This window comes from Oryza sativa, chromosome 4 (assembly GCF_034140825.1).
Source record: "Oryza sativa Japonica Group chromosome 4, ASM3414082v1".
Lineage (NCBI taxonomy): Eukaryota > Viridiplantae > Streptophyta > Magnoliopsida > Poales > Poaceae > Oryza > Oryza sativa.
The window spans coordinates 28,613,288-28,628,339 of record NC_089038.1 but is presented as its reverse complement, the minus strand read 5'-3'; the positions used below and the strand labels follow the sequence as shown (position 1 = coordinate 28,628,339).

General features: G+C 44.3%; 3 protein-coding genes across 4 annotated transcripts; 1 reads left to right on the top strand and 2 right to left on the bottom strand.

Moving 5' to 3' along the window:
- The first annotated feature begins 426 nt into the window (after window positions 1–426).
- Window positions 427–5,002, top strand: LOC4336659 (uncharacterized). 2 transcript variants are annotated; one of them, XM_015781400.3, is made up of 15 exons: window positions 427–585; window positions 853–1,205; window positions 1,555–1,678; window positions 1,763–1,877; window positions 1,967–2,109; window positions 2,201–2,272; window positions 2,617–2,685; window positions 2,763–2,843; window positions 2,934–3,053; window positions 3,128–3,202; window positions 3,384–3,464; window positions 3,966–4,039; window positions 4,118–4,178; window positions 4,421–4,476; window positions 4,654–5,002. In XM_015781400.3, exons 1-15 carry the CDS (start codon window positions 478–480, stop codon window positions 4,730–4,732), a joined length of 1,611 nt encoding a protein of 536 aa, XP_015636886.1. In that variant the 5' UTR covers window positions 427–477; the 3' UTR covers window positions 4,733–5,002. The 2 variants fall into 2 exon arrangements, with proteins under 2 accessions (XP_015636886.1, XP_025880518.1); XM_026024733.2 differs by having other exon boundaries at window positions 4,381–4,476.
- A 526-nt stretch (window positions 5,003–5,528) lies between these two features.
- Window positions 5,529–8,200, bottom strand: LOC4336658 (uncharacterized). Its single transcript, XM_015781401.3, has 4 exons — window positions 7,520–8,200; window positions 6,899–7,018; window positions 5,894–5,939; window positions 5,529–5,800 (listed from the first exon to the last, which is right to left on the bottom strand). Exons 1-3 carry the CDS (start codon window positions 8,090–8,092, stop codon window positions 5,928–5,930), a joined length of 705 nt encoding a protein of 234 aa, XP_015636887.2. The 5' UTR covers window positions 8,093–8,200; the 3' UTR covers window positions 5,529–5,800; window positions 5,894–5,927.
- A 1,244-nt stretch (window positions 8,201–9,444) lies between these two features.
- Window positions 9,445–14,287, bottom strand: LOC4336657 (uncharacterized). The gene is made up of 12 exons (XM_015778132.2): window positions 14,042–14,287; window positions 12,992–13,214; window positions 12,677–12,883; window positions 12,520–12,590; window positions 12,266–12,431; window positions 11,541–12,140; window positions 11,021–11,401; window positions 10,857–10,932; window positions 10,700–10,763; window positions 10,469–10,601; window positions 10,274–10,387; window positions 9,445–10,190 (listed from the first exon to the last, which is right to left on the bottom strand). Exons 1-12 carry the CDS (start codon window positions 14,158–14,160, stop codon window positions 10,125–10,127), a joined length of 2,220 nt encoding a protein of 739 aa, XP_015633618.1. The 5' UTR covers window positions 14,161–14,287; the 3' UTR covers window positions 9,445–10,124.
- Window positions 14,288–15,052: the final 765 nt, after the last annotated feature.

Genomic DNA, 15,052 nt, shown 5'->3' with positions numbered 1-15,052 from the left:
AAGCTTCTCTCTGCGGAGCCCGCCACTGTTCGCCTCGAGGCCGACAACCACCGTGGACGGCGACGCGGCGGCGAGCGGCTCGGCGCCCCCGACGGCCGAGGCATCGGCGGCGATTTCCGCTCCATTACGGTGGGATCTGCACCGGTCCGTTCCCGGCCGCGGCAGGATCACGGTGTTCTCACGCCCAACCGCAGCAGGAACGGCGATGGGCGGACTGCGAGCCTCGCTGTTGTGTTGAATGCACCCTTCTCCTCGCTCTGCTCTGACCTTTACGACCGGTGCTGGTGGCCGCCGGTAGGCGGCGAGCAGCAAGGAGGGGGGAAGAAGAAGGGTGAAATTTTGAGAGGTTTGTTTGCTTTGAGATTAGTGTTAAATCAGGTGGCCCAAGTTCAGATGAAGGAAGGAGGTCTCTCTCTCCATAGGACTAGTCTGAACTAGAGGGGATTAACTAGGGTTTAATCAACCGCGTCGAGGACCATGGCGGCCGCAGCGGAGGTGGATGCGGAGGCGAGGAGCATCCTCGAACGCGCAGCGGCGTCCTCCTTCCCACCGCTCCACGCCATCCACCACCTCCTCTCCGTCGGGGTTCGTCTTCTCAGTCATGCCCTCTGCTGCACACTTTTCACTATCCAATCCATGTTCAACTTCCCCCAATTCCGATTTCACCTATTACGGAAATATTTTTGGATAGCGTACTGGGTGTTACGTATTGTTCGTGTATTACTACGATTATGTTGTGGGATCCATTTCCTCCCCTTTACTGAATGAACATTTCGATGCCATGCTGAACCCAATGATTTTTCAGTTTCACACACGGAGAAATTTGTCAACATTTTTGCACAATATTTGCAGGTCTGTGTGCGGTGCATCTTTCGGTTCTTTGGAGCCTTTAGTTATGCAGCACCATGCCTTTCTCTTACGGCATCAGTTCTGCATTCGTTTCTTGAAGAGCATGACGATTCCGCAAAAAGTGGGTCTTGTTCATGTTTGTCAAAAGATGAGGCGTACTGCTCTATTTGCTTTGGAGTGTTACTGCCCACCTGCTATCAAGATGATGGTGTAGAACCACTCCGTAGTGTTTCTCCTATCGATAATGTTACTTCAATTATATCTGAAGCAGTCCAGAGAGAGGGTCACCAAGTCGATGAGTTCTCCCTAGAAATTTCACTGCCTGCAGTTATAGCAGCTAATGATCGTGCCATTAGGTAACCATCTGCACCTAAGAATTTTTGCCTCACTTTTTTATACAGCACCATGAATTGGTTTGTGACTGAAGGGGGTGCCACATATTAATCATTTTTAAAAGCTAAAATTATGTAAGTGGTGATATATAATGCAACCATTTGTAAGTGAAAGGTATTTACATTTTTTTAATTAGCAAAAAATTCAGAGAAATGAAGTATATTCAGTCTTGATGGATAATAATTATACTTCAACAATTTACTGTGTTTGTTCTCAACCACAGATGGAACTTTCTGTTGTGTGCTTATATTAAATCTATGATGACACTGCACTGGCATTTTCATAACGTGCTGGCATTTGTGTCTTTAATAGGTTATATATGAAAGAGAAATATGGCAGTGCAAATTGGTTCGATGAAAAAATATTTTCTCAACAGACAATGTCAGTGAAGGAGGCCTTGAGAATATTGCTAGTACCGTCAGTAGAAAAACAAATGGTAAATGCCTTTTTCTGATAATATCTCCTGAAATCAAGCATTGCTTGTTTACTTATCTCAAAACGGTTGACTAATTTCGTGCAGAATGTGAAACATGGTAATAATTCATTTCGAATTCGCTTAACTTATACTCATGATGAAGGTTCACAAAAGCTTCTAAGGCTTCTGCCAAATGACCGTGGTCGTAAAAGAAAAACAGGTATAGAAATTAATGAAGAAAGACTGCATTGTTGATGGGCGGTCATTTTTCAACATTTTATTTTATTGTTTTGTCTGATGTCTCAACAGAATCAAGAGATGGAAGCAGTAAAAGGGGCTCAACAGATGATGATAAACAAATATTAAGTGAATCAGATGCATTCATCAACAAGAACCTTGAAGGCATTCAAGATCAAGACTTCCGTAGTTTATTTCAATTGCCACCTGAAAAGGTGCCAAATGTTCTATCATTGTGCCAATTTGGTCAAGAAATCAGACATATATATTACTGATTTTGGTTCACTTATTTATATCTCCCTTCAGGTGTTAGAACCCTGCCATCTTGTGATATCTTGCCAACGGTCACCCATATATATTGGTGGAAGATACTTGAAGGTATGCTCCATGAATACTTGGTCTTAACTTGCATAATTCATCAGTATGTCAGCAACACTACAGTAATCCTTTTTGTAGTTGCTAATCTCCTAATTACGTACTTGGAACAACTATGTAGTTCTGTATAATCATAGGACAACCTTAAGTTAGGCAACAGAAAAATATTTTTGTTGCAGCAGTGTCTTCTGTAATGGATTATTACCATTAGGAATGCCACTTGGAAGTGTTTCCTCATACTCAGTGCATAGAAGCAAACTAAAGGTTTCTTTGCATGTTTGCACTTTAATTGATGCTGTGCTATTCAACTGAGTTGTTTCCCTCATGACAACGTTCCTCATTATCAGCTTTCAAGGAATGTCAGCCAGTCATGTTGGATAATTGATGATGAGAGAATGGGGGAAGCATCAGTTGAGGTAAGACACAATACCTTATATGCTGTCTCAACCCAAGAAATAAAAGTACAACTGAACATCCCCATACCCCTTTGTAGGAGATAATTGGGGAGAATGTCCGTGCCATCTGCAAAGGTGATGGCTATAAGTTCCATGCTGCTGGAAGAGAAGATATTGATGTAATCCCATGGTTTTGAGTTGTGTCTTTTGCTATTTTTTTCATCAGAGTATCTGTTGTTATTTCTATGCTGAATGAACCATATATGCAGGTTCGGATGCTTGGATCTGGTCGTCCATTCTTAGTTGAAGTCTTGAATGTGCGATCTATTCCATCTGCTACTGAAGTTCAACAAATAGCAGATAAGATTAATGACTCTGAAAAGAAACATGTAAGAACACAGTAAAGGGTATCAACATCGCACTTGGATTAGATATGATGTGCTTATGCTTCAGCATTTTATAGGTCAGGGTTAGAAATCTCAAGCTGGTAGGCAGTGAAATATGGACAATGATGCGGGAAGGAGAAGCAGAGAAGCAGGTACTCTACCACTGATGATATATCACTTTACTGAAACGATAGCATCAAAGTTTGTTATTGTATTTAACATGATATGTTTCATACTTATTGCATTGTTGTCTGAAGCCATAAATAACTTTGTTGCCGAAAGGTGATAACCTTTTGCTGATTGTCAGTGCTTAATTCTACTATACGTGTGCAGAAGCAGTATGCTGCCCTCATATGGACGTCTCGCCCTCTGACGGATGATGACCTACATAATATTTCTCTTATCAAAGATATGGTATAACATATTTTCTTTCTACTAAAGACCTGCAGAGTGTTGTTTTGACTTTTGATCATGTTCTTTGGTTGTTTTTTTTTTCATTTTCTTTTCACACCTAGCAACGTGCTGCCATATCCCATAAGATTGTCCTGATCTAATAAATTAGAACCAGAACACGGGTTGTGCAGAATAAGTCTACAACAGTAGAAAAATACTGTATGGGCGATCACAGGAAATAATGGATGATTTCTTGTAAATTTTAAACTGCCAGTGGCCATTACAGTCATAACCTTTGGCCTCAAATGTTTATCCAGTAAGACCTTCTCTGCCTTAATGTCCACATGCTGTTTCCGAATAAATCTGAGTCTTATATGTATCATGCTTATTTGTGACTAATATATTTCATATTTGGAAAGAATAGGTTTGGATCTTAGCTAAGGTCATTGATTTTCTATTTTCTTTGTTGTTCTAAGGTATTTGGATACTATGTGAACATAGTAACTCTTGCTTGCTGTGTAGGAAATTGTACAAAAGACGCCAATAAGAGTCTTACATCGTAGAAGTCCATTAGAGAGAAAACGGATTATACACTGGTGAGTTGAGACTGATTTCAGCTTTGTCAAATCCATTTTATGTTCCATAAATCTGAGAAACAGAAAACCATCTGTCAGGATGGAGATTGAAAAAATTTCTGGCGGGTCAAACTATTACCTGTTGCATCTATGCACTCAAGTAAGCATTGCAATTTTGTCCTTCCCGTCAGTTCTATCTTTTGTGATTGCCTGGGTTATTATTTTTCGCTGAATGAATGTGGTCTTCTTCACTGTATATTATGGTTTTGTATGTCAGATCAACTTGTAAAAATATTGCAATTCTTAAATGCTTTTGTGAATCCGTCATAAGGCAATTCATCAAAAGCATTTATATTCTGTAGTTTGCTCCCTCCGGTTTAATCAACCTTGGTGTCCATACAGGCTGGGACATACATAAAGGAGTTTGTGCACGGAGATCTTGGACGCACACACCCAAGGTTCGTTTCAAAAAAAAACCTAGCCTGAATTTTCAATTCCTCATATTTTCTTATCTAAGCCCTTTTAACCGACCTTTTAAATTCATAATATGTTCATGGCCTTGCTGCTCTTGCTGTATTGGCGCCATGTTCCTTTAAATCATATCATATATATTAACGACCTTGCTGCTCTTGCAGTGTTGGCGTCATGTTAAGCTGCAGAGCTGAGATACTGCAACTCGATGTCACTGACGTTAAGATGGACTTCCTGCAGTAATATGCTATTGTCATATTGTATCATGCTCAGTTCGTATCATTGGTTATTGGTGTTGTACACTATCTGTACTGATGAAATGCGCAGCCTGCAGAAGACCACAAGGCAAGTTCAGAAAATATGTCATTTTACTATAGTATAACCTTCTGATGAGAGGCTATTTGAGAAATTGAGCTCAGTCTGCTCCAATGTCAACTTACAGCTATGTATTATGAGCCACAGTTTTGCCAAAAAAAACATCATGCTTATACTGGCTTAGGGCCTGTTTAGGAAGCTTATAGCTGCTCCAATGTTAACTTACAGCTATATATTATGAGCCACAGTTTTGCCAAAAAAAAAAAATCATGCTTATACTGGCTTAGGGCCAGTTTAGGAAGCTTATAGTTGCTACAGCTTCACCCAGAATCAAAAGCTCCCCAAACAGTTCAGCTTTGGTTTAGATTCTGAGAAGTTGTAGCTGTAGCATTCAGAAAATAAACTAGAAGCTAGAAGCTGGGAAACCTAGTTTTTTCAGATTCGCTCCCCCAAACAGTTCAGCTTTTGGTCCAGATTCTGAGAAGTTATAGTTGTAGAATCCAGAAAATAAAAAGCCAAAAGCTGGGAACCTAGCTTTTTTTAATTCTGAGAAGCTGGCTACCAACCATCTGCCTCTCAGGCTCGGCTCTCAGAATCCTAAAAGCTTCCCGAACAGCCCTTATACTGCTACGCTGCAAGCTTGCCGATGTGAGAACTCGGATTATGACGCTTAATGACTCCATCCATGAAATGAGCAGAGAAAGCAGGAAAGCACCCGCAAATATAAACAGAAACAGGTGTCCCCTACATTGGGGTAGAGAGCCAATGCCATAGCTATCTTGTATGAACCACAATTTCGAATTGACAATCGTTAAAATTCAAGTGAACGTGCCCCCGACCACATTACGCACAACAGGAACCAGAAGAAAATCTCTAACAAAAACGAGCTCACATGATATATACTGCATCACTTTGTAAATTATTAGCCGAGAAGCTGATCATCTCCCACACATTCAGTCCATGAGCATCTGATGAAGTTCTGACCCATTTGGAAGTCTGCACATCAAGAAAAAGTGTGTTTTAGTGCATTATTGTTCAAGAAAATTGTTGACAGTAAAATGTGTGTCTGGTCATGCCATGAAAACTTACCTTGGAAATTCTACAATTCAGCAGGAATGCATCATCACTCTGCAGCCTAAATATAAATACCAGTCAGATGATGGACAATTGATACAAGTATCTAAGAATCATAGTACTTCTGATTTCCTTAGTTAAAGCAAATATTAGAAAGAGTAAATTTCACACTGGGCCATCTTTTTAACCTAAGTTTAACACTGGACTAGGTCTAGCTAGAGATTCCCACTTAACACCACATATTTTGCATTCCATTGCACCTTGGACGGGGCCAGGGGTTTGGTTATTTGGGCCAACCCATCAACGCAACAACGCAAGCAAGCATGAACTGGCCATCTTCTCAGTCCTTCCCTGTGTCCACGCTGCTGCCGCCACGCCCGCTTCCTGACTGCCACCGTCACTAACCTTCGTGTCAGAAAATCACAATCCAGCCACCACCACTGCCACCGTCGAGGATTCACCCTGTCCGCGTCCTAGCCACCGTCATCACCAACGTCTCTGCACATTCCCACCATCCATGACAATTCACCCCGGAGCCGCTCTTCTTCTCCTCATGCATGGACATGCTGCTCACCAACACTTTGCCTTCACCACACATGCCTGCCCTAGGTCCCTCTTTCCTTGGTTGTTGCCTGCCCATGTTCTGCACCATCGCAACAACTCCGGCGGGGTCATGAATGCCGGTGCTTAAGAGAAGCTGCAGGCTGCTGCCTACTCGCCTCTAGGATGATCGTAAGCCAGCAGAACAGCCCAATCCAATGTAAAAACATGTGGTGTTAAGTGAAAACCTTAACTTTAATGCGATACCCATATTGCATCCATTCTTCGTACATTCGAGTAGACCACCACAATTGACAATCGTAACCCTTTTTGAGTTCACAACATTAAGGGAACATAATTTTGAATAAAATGTTTTAGTGGTAGAGCATGCAGATTAAAATACACAACAATAACCTAGAATGTGCAAGGATTATGTGTAAGCAGGAACAAGCTAAATTAAATATCTTTATGTGAGCAAACCTGGTTAAGAGGGTTGTCTGGAGACTTCTTCCATAGCTTCCATATCATGTCTTTGTACTGATTCAGTGTTAGGCCTGGCTTTTCTTCCTTCAACTTAGGGAGTTCTGCTTCTTCAAATGCCTATCATCAAGATTATCACAAATAAATTCAAACGCCGAATGTTCAATCGTTGCACATCAAACATCCTAGTAAGTCAAATAATGAAATAATCATATGGGAAAATCAAATCTAACCGAGTTTGTGCTACATCAAACTTAAGATTGTCTAATGAAGTACCATATTAGCAGTTGTCATTCTATTACAAAATGGGATAACATGTCAATTTCCATAATTAAGTTACGACACAAAGTGGAGAGGAAAAATAATACATGCCATACTAACCTGCATTCAGACTTCAATCTGTTGTGATTTTTTTCCCATTTTTGTTGTGATTTACAATCACAGTAGAAAGTAGAAACTACAAGTCTACAACCAACGACTACCATTGTATCATATGCATACATGGTAGTAGTGAGGTGCTCAATTCATTGTCTTCAAGCAACATATTTTGAGAAGTAAACACGATTCCACACTATCGGGCAGCAATTGAGTTAAAATAAGCACAAAGTTTGGTCACTATACCTTGAATGATGCCTTCAGGCGACGCTCAGGGTGCTTGTCGGCGGGCAAGGCTCCCTCTGAGTCAACCAGCGACATCCGCGCGATGGCCTCGTCGACCGACCTCGCCTCGATGATGGAGTCGTCCCTGTTGGTGTTGGCGACCAAGACGACGCGCTCGTACTCCTCCTCCTCGGCGGTGCGCGCGGCGCGCTTCTTGGCGGCCTCGGCCTCGCGCTCCAGGCGGAGCCGCTCGTCCTCGCGGCGGCGCGCGAGCTCGGCCTCGGTGACCTTGGGCGCCGGGGCGCCGACGCGGGAGGCCTTGCGGGCGGCCGTCTTGGACGGCGCGGAGGCGGAGGCGGAGGCGGCCTCGGCCTCCGCGAGGCGGCGGTTCTCGGCCTTGCGGGCGGCGGCCTCGGCGCGCTTCTCGGCGTCCTCCTCCCGGCGGCGCGCGGCGCGGGACTTGGGGCCCTCGGCCTCGCGCCAGTACTCCTCCTCCTTGGCGCGCTCGACGCGGTCCCGGCGGTCGGCCTCCGCGACGGAGCGGCGCTCGCGGGCCGCCTCCGCCTTGGAGTTGACGCCCATCTTCTTCGGCATCGCGGCTGTCCGCGGCGGCGGTGGCGGCCGGTGGCGCGGCGTGGGGCTTGAGCGGCGGTCGGATTTGGGGGGCGAACTGGTTTGCGGATTCGTGGGATTTCCGGGGCCGGGAGGGTTTGTTGGTTTGAGCAGCGGTTTTGGTGCCCGGATAGTGTACGCGTGCGATCAGCTTACTCTGTACGCGTGGTCGCGTGCCGGTTACCACTTTTCTAGATCTTTTCCACTGAATTGCATTTTCTTTTATTTTGAGAACCTGAATTGCATATTGAGCTGGGCATCTCCAAGTTTCGGTTTATACGGTAGTGCCCTTTGAGCAATGTTTATATGTTCAAGTTCACCTGAAATCATCCATCCAATATAAGTTACTACATACATCCTAAAATATCCTAAAATATAGTAATAAATTGTCCATCCAATTATATTCTTATCTAGATATATAGCTAAAAATTATTATATTTTGAAATAGATGCAGTAGTAGTCTATTAGATTATAACAACAGAAATTGATTGATTGAAATTGATTGATTGGTATATAAAATGTATATACAAAATACATTTGTACTTTTAAACCATATAAGTGAGTGTTGTATATCGAATACAATTATACTTTATTGATATTGATCTATATAAAAAATAGTTGTAATCTTGCCTACCATAACTCTAGCGAGGGTTGTATATCAACTACAGTTACCATATGAAATAGTATGATTTAATCTAGCTTTGAATAATTATGCTCGCAATTTGGCCACTTTTCTTTTGTTTTACTTTGAACACACCCTTCTCTCTTTCTCCTTCTCCCCACTAGTTAAATGGACCTGCATTGCAATAGACCCATAAAATCAACTGTCATACTTGTCTTTTAGGCCCAAACTGATTTTAGATGTCTATTCCCGGTGGGACTATTGGATTGCTTTTTAGGCGGTATTTCTGTTGGTTATTTAAACTATGGTTTTTCTAGCGAGAAGAAGACATGGTGCTTTATGGGCTCGCATATTCATATGCTTATCAGCCAAAATTTGAATTTTCAACTTTAAATTTGGAGCTGATTTTGAGATTTTTTTTATCGAAGTTTATTTTTCAGCCTTTACTTTTAGATCGCTAAGAACACACATATATATAAAAAGTTTTATTCACAAATTGATTTTCGTTTGCAAATATCAGAAAATATGCCAACGATAAGGCGCTGTTAGTTTTTTTTCTCTCACACAGTCGGGGAAGGGAGCCTAGGGGGTGCAGTGGGTGGGCTGGTTTGGTTTTTTACATGGTTTTCTCACGCTGCGCATGGTAGGTTAGGATTGGGAGGAGAATGAATACGTCTTCAAAATATTAGAGAAACTTCGGCACTCCCAGATATGGGTAGAAAATCATGATCAAGCTCCTTTTATACATTCATAGTTTCACAACTGTTTTCCATCTAGGAATAGGTGATGAAATCCGTAATATATGTACATATCGAGTATCAACCATGCCAATCACTATTTTTTTTCAACGAACTACATAAGAAGATAGAAGATGCAAAGTTACCATGCCAATCACTATAAAAACCCAACCAATTACATTACAAATTCTGTGGTGACTTCGTCAATCTCCAAGATGGATTTGTCGGCCCAATCTTCGAAGATGCTCGTAGGGGTAAAGTTTGCGTGCGTGCGTTATGACTACCTGTGTTGTACTGTGTAATTCTAAAAAAAAAAACCGTGGTGAGCGCACATATTTGTGAATACATTCACCCAGGTTTGAGTCTCACCTTCTTATGGCGAGTGTAAGAGGGAATAAATTTTATCCTTCTCACATCACGGTTTTTTTAGACACCTATCTAATGACCATAGCCAACTAACCAATCTCTAAATATTGGTGAGACCCATGGATTTTTTTCACAACCATATCTAGCCCATAAATATTTTTAAGCCAAAAATATACAGAAGTTGTGTTCATCTCATTCTAGATCCAACTCTCAAATTTTATAGGGTTATATGCTATAAGAAGTTAAACCCATTAGCACCCACCAAGGCACCAACTGCTCGGAGGCTTGTTCAGTCGATCCAAGAGATCCCCATCGTCTTTGCCGCGAACGCATACCTGTCCGCAGCTTCGTCGATCTGCCACCCACGGACGGAGCAAAATTCAGTTAAATCAGCAGAAAAAAACGTGACACACACAGACGAGCAAAGATTTCGCCTACGATTTTCTGCGTGGAGCGGCCGCATCCGTGCCCGCTCTTGCGGTCGATCCGCGCGACGATCGGGTTCGTCTGCGGGCTCTCCTTCACGCTCGTGCACAGTACGTGCTGCATCGTCTGCCCCCAATCAACAGAGAAAATTCATCAGAATCCAGAGAAAATGGCGGCGAAGGTAGGAGGAGAGATCACGGGTCGCACCGCGAGGAATTTGAGCGTGTGCGACGGCACGACGCGGTCGTCGTGGTCCGCCGTCAGCAGCATGGTGGAAGGGTACTGCTGCCTCCGGTGACCTTTCTCCCATGGCCGCCTGACGTTGTGGAGGGGAGAGTACCTGCGCGTCAGTAGTTTGGCATTGCTAAGTTATGATGTGACTGAAGGAAAAAAGGATTAAGAATTCCTTGGTGGTCAGAGAGAGGGCTAGTGCCATACTTGATGAGCCAGTGGAATTCCTCTTCCTTCTCCGAGCAGCCGAAATCACAGGTCCATGCACGGCCTGCATGCAAGTGTTGCCGAGCACATTGGTGAGATGAAATATTTCAACGAAAAAGAAAGTTCAAGTATATGGGTTTCAGGGATGAGTCAGAACCTATGGTGAACTTGTGGAATCGAAGCATGTCCATGACACCCACGTGAGCCAGAGCACAACCAAAAAGGTCCGGACGCTGTAAAAAAAATGCACAATCCACAGTGAGTTCTTGCTCAATCTTCTGCAGAGAACTGAAAAAACTGAAGAGGTTACAGTGAGAAAACCTGGTTGATGCAGGCAGCTACAAGAAGGCCCCCGTTGCTCGCACCCTCGACGCACAGCCTGCTCGGGTTCGTGTAGCCTGCAGAGACGAGGAACTCACCAGCCGCGATGAAATCGTCGAAGCAGTTCTGCTTGTTCGCGAGCGACCCGGCCTTGTGCCAGTCCTCGCCGTACTCCCCGCCGCCTCGGATGTTGGCGATGCACGACACGAACCCGAGATTCCGCATGAGGACGATGCGGGTGACGCTGAAATGGGGCGTCATGTTCATGCCGAAGCCACCGTAGCCGTACAGCAGAGTCGGGTGAGATCCATCAAGAACGATGCTTTTCTTCGACACGATGAACATTGGGATCTTGGTTCCATCCTTGCTAGGGTAGAACACCTGAAAAAAATGGAGAGGAAAAAAATAGGGAGAAATGCTAGCTGAATTACAAACAGGAATTGTGCAACTCTGAAAATGCATTGTACTTCTACAAAGTTCAGGTATCGTGCTAAGAGCTCGTAATGCTATTGAAAATTACCTGCTTTGCTTCAAAATCTGTGCGATCAAAACCACCAACCGAGATTTCTCTGTATATGTTCATCTCGGGAGTCTCCTTGCTGACATCACACCTATAGATGATTCCGGGAGTAAGGAAGCTAGCAAACTCGATGAACACCTCTGAATTGTCACGTCTGCCAGAGATCCCATTGACGCTGCCAATGTCAATGGGTATGTCATGGAGCAACTCCCCGGTAACCAAGCTCCTCATCTGCAAGACATACTTGACATCCGACAGGTAGTTTACCAGAAGCTTATCACCATGGACTGCACAAGCCGACTCTAGGACAGCCTTCTCGTCTTCAGGGAGAATATCCATCCATGAGTGTGGCTCGTTGACATCAATCCTCGACAGCTTGTACTTTGGAGCATTCTTGTTAGTGAGAAATGTGAATTGAGTGTCGTCATTGGCGATGAGTGCGTAGTATGCTTCAAATTCATCCACAAGCTTAACAAAAGGAAGCATGGCATTGCCATGGTTTCCCTTCATGCCTTCCAGGCCGTCAGGGAGAGCCGAGAGGTCACAGTAGTACAACTTGTTTACCGGTTCTGAAGTTTCTGCGACTGACAGAATCACATACTGCAACAAGTGAAGTGATGAGATATCAGCTCAGGAGTAGCTCATGTTTGTCAATGCTTAGAAAAGATTCAGAGTTGTACAAAACTTCGTCCTAAGTTGATCGACTCATGGCCATAGCTGCATACCTTGCCATCTTCTGAAACTTCAGGGGTGTAAATGTACTTGGGATGGTCAGGGTCCTCCCAGCACAACAGGTCCTCTGACTGATCGGTTCCAAGAAAATGGTAATAGACTTCATGATTGAGATTAACACTAGTCTTGATCCCAGCACCCAATGGCGCCCCATCATTCCTGCTCGTCCAAACAAACGACGCTATGTCAAGTAGGACTGTAGGAGTAGCATATTTCAACAAATCCACTACTATATGTTGGCACTTACTTTGGAGCTGGAAAACGAGAGTAGAAGAACCCCTTCCCGTCGCGAGTCCACGCGATGGCCGAGAATTTCACCTGCAAATTTCTCGAATTCACAATCATATTAGGGATCTCTGAAACGATCGACCGTGCGCCACGCACGGGGGCAGAGGGTAGCTCACCCAGCATATCTCGTCGTGCAGGTGCCGCCTGTCGCGCACGCGCATCACCCGGATGGTGACCCAGTCGCTGCCGCTCGCGCTGGTGCCGTACGCCAGGTGCTCGCCGTCGTGGCTGACGCCGAACATGGCGAGCGACACGGTGGCGTCGTCGCTGAACGTGTTTGGGTCCAGCAACACGTCAGGTTCCTCCCCGCCCCCCAGCCCGTGCTGCAACAACAACAACAACAAAAGCGACGGTTCAGATTGCAGAAAGCTAGCGTCTCTCTCGGACTCTGCTGGGTGGCCTCGAGATTCGCGTGGGGGGCTTTGATTGACCTGGACGTAGAGGGCGCTGTGAGGCTGGAGGCCGGGGTTGTGGAGGTAGAAGTAGCTGCCGGCGCGCTTGAACGGGGCGCGGTAGCGCGGGTGGTCGAAGAGCGCGGTGAGCTGCCCGCGCAGGCGGACGCGGTGGTCGTCGCAGGTGGAGAGCACCGCCTCGGCCACGGCCGCCTGCGCGTCCACGAACCCCTTCACCTCCTCCGACTCCAGCTCCTCCATCCTTCACTCGCGGTCAATTTTACAATACATCAGCGATCATCAACCACGCACGGTCCAACAATAATAAGAACAAAATTACTCATGCTTTGTTTCGATCGGATGGACTGAGAACGTACGGGAAGAATCGTGTTCAAGTGTTCAACTCTGCTTCGATTTGCATTTCGTCTGCACTATATAGTGGTATTCCAAACGCAATCATTCTGGGATTTACCAAGTGTTTTGACTGCGGTATACAAGGGAATGCGTCTTACATTCTTACTGCACACCATATGCTAAAATACTTACATTCTTTTCAAAAGAAAATCTCTTCTACTGTACTCCCTCCGTTTAATAATGTAAATCATTCTAACATTTTTCACATTCGTATTAACGTTAATAAATTTAGACATATATAGTGCCCCGCAAAAAAAAAAGATTTACATAGTGAAACGGAGGAAGTATTATTTAGACAACTTGTTTATAAAAAATATTTAATTTATCCTACAATAAAGTAGATAATACATGTCAATAATCTAATGAATATTTTTATATAAAAAAAACTGTTTCGCCAGGCCCTAAGCCGGCCGAAGTTTATTAAGAAATGAGATTAAAAAAAAACTGAACCTCAGGAATTCTAACACTCTTATCCTGAAGCAGTACTTCTTTCCATGAATTTAGGAACTATGTTTTTTCATGTTGCACGAACAGAGAAATGGTTCAAGCCGGGTAAAAAGGGTAAAATTCAGAAAAAGCAGATGTGCATAACATAACGTAACAAACAGAGTGCCTCTCAAAACAGGACAGAATCGATTACAGAGGAACGGAAACAGCCGTCGACAAGACACTCACCATCTGTAGGGGTCCGGCACGGTAACTCCATGGTAGTCGTCGACAATGTCGTCGTCGCGGCGAGCCGGAGGGTACCGGAGCGCCGGCAACGGCTTGTCGGCGGCGGGTAGGGAGCCCATAGCTAACCAAAGTACCAATGAGGCAATGAATATGTGTATACAATGCAACAGGGGCTAGTAGCGTGTGTATATATAGCGGTCTTCACGGGTCACAACTCACAACGCGAAGAAGTCGCACGATGACAACGAAGTACAGGATGTTTGATATAATGCCGTCAATATAGAGTGCAGGATGTGATCACGTGGGGGGCATTTTCTTTTTCTCTGCACGTAAAGAGGTTAGGCAGTTTGATAAATGCAGGAATTGCAGATAGAGCGAGAGAAAGAAAGAAAAAAGTAGTATTTCCAAATGACAGACAGAGTTTCGTACTAAGTAATTTATACATCATCTTTCGCTTTTAGCTGTGCGAATCTGTGGGCAGGAAAAAAAGGATTCGATTTGCTCTAAAAAAAAGGGAGATAAATGATACGTTGTACAGGCCGAGGCCAGAGTGCGAGACCACACACTCCTGCAGACTTGCTACAAAGGATGTCGCCATAGGGGTGTAAGAATGTTGCCATACCAAAAGGAGTCGTCGCTTTCACCGCGGAGACCACGGCTCAATGAAAAGTCAGGCGTCAGGGCCTTGTTGGGATTACTAGTTTTGTTATTACCTCCTTCGGGCTTCGCAGCCATACATTTTACTGTCAAGATTCTCGGCAGGATGTACTGATGTACAGTGAGAATCTCTCTCGTTTTCACCTCATCATCAACTGCGTTTGAGATTTGGGGTATCTAATTGTTTAGCTGATTTATCTGGTATGCAGAACTTTTTGTCAGGCTTAGAGGAAGGTGACAAATCGTGCACTATCCCCCGTCATTTTTGTTTAGTTCTGGACTTGCGGTACATGCACCCAAGTGTTAGGGAGTTTCTTAAGGAGCTTTTCGTTTAGAGGAAGAGGATCTACGGGT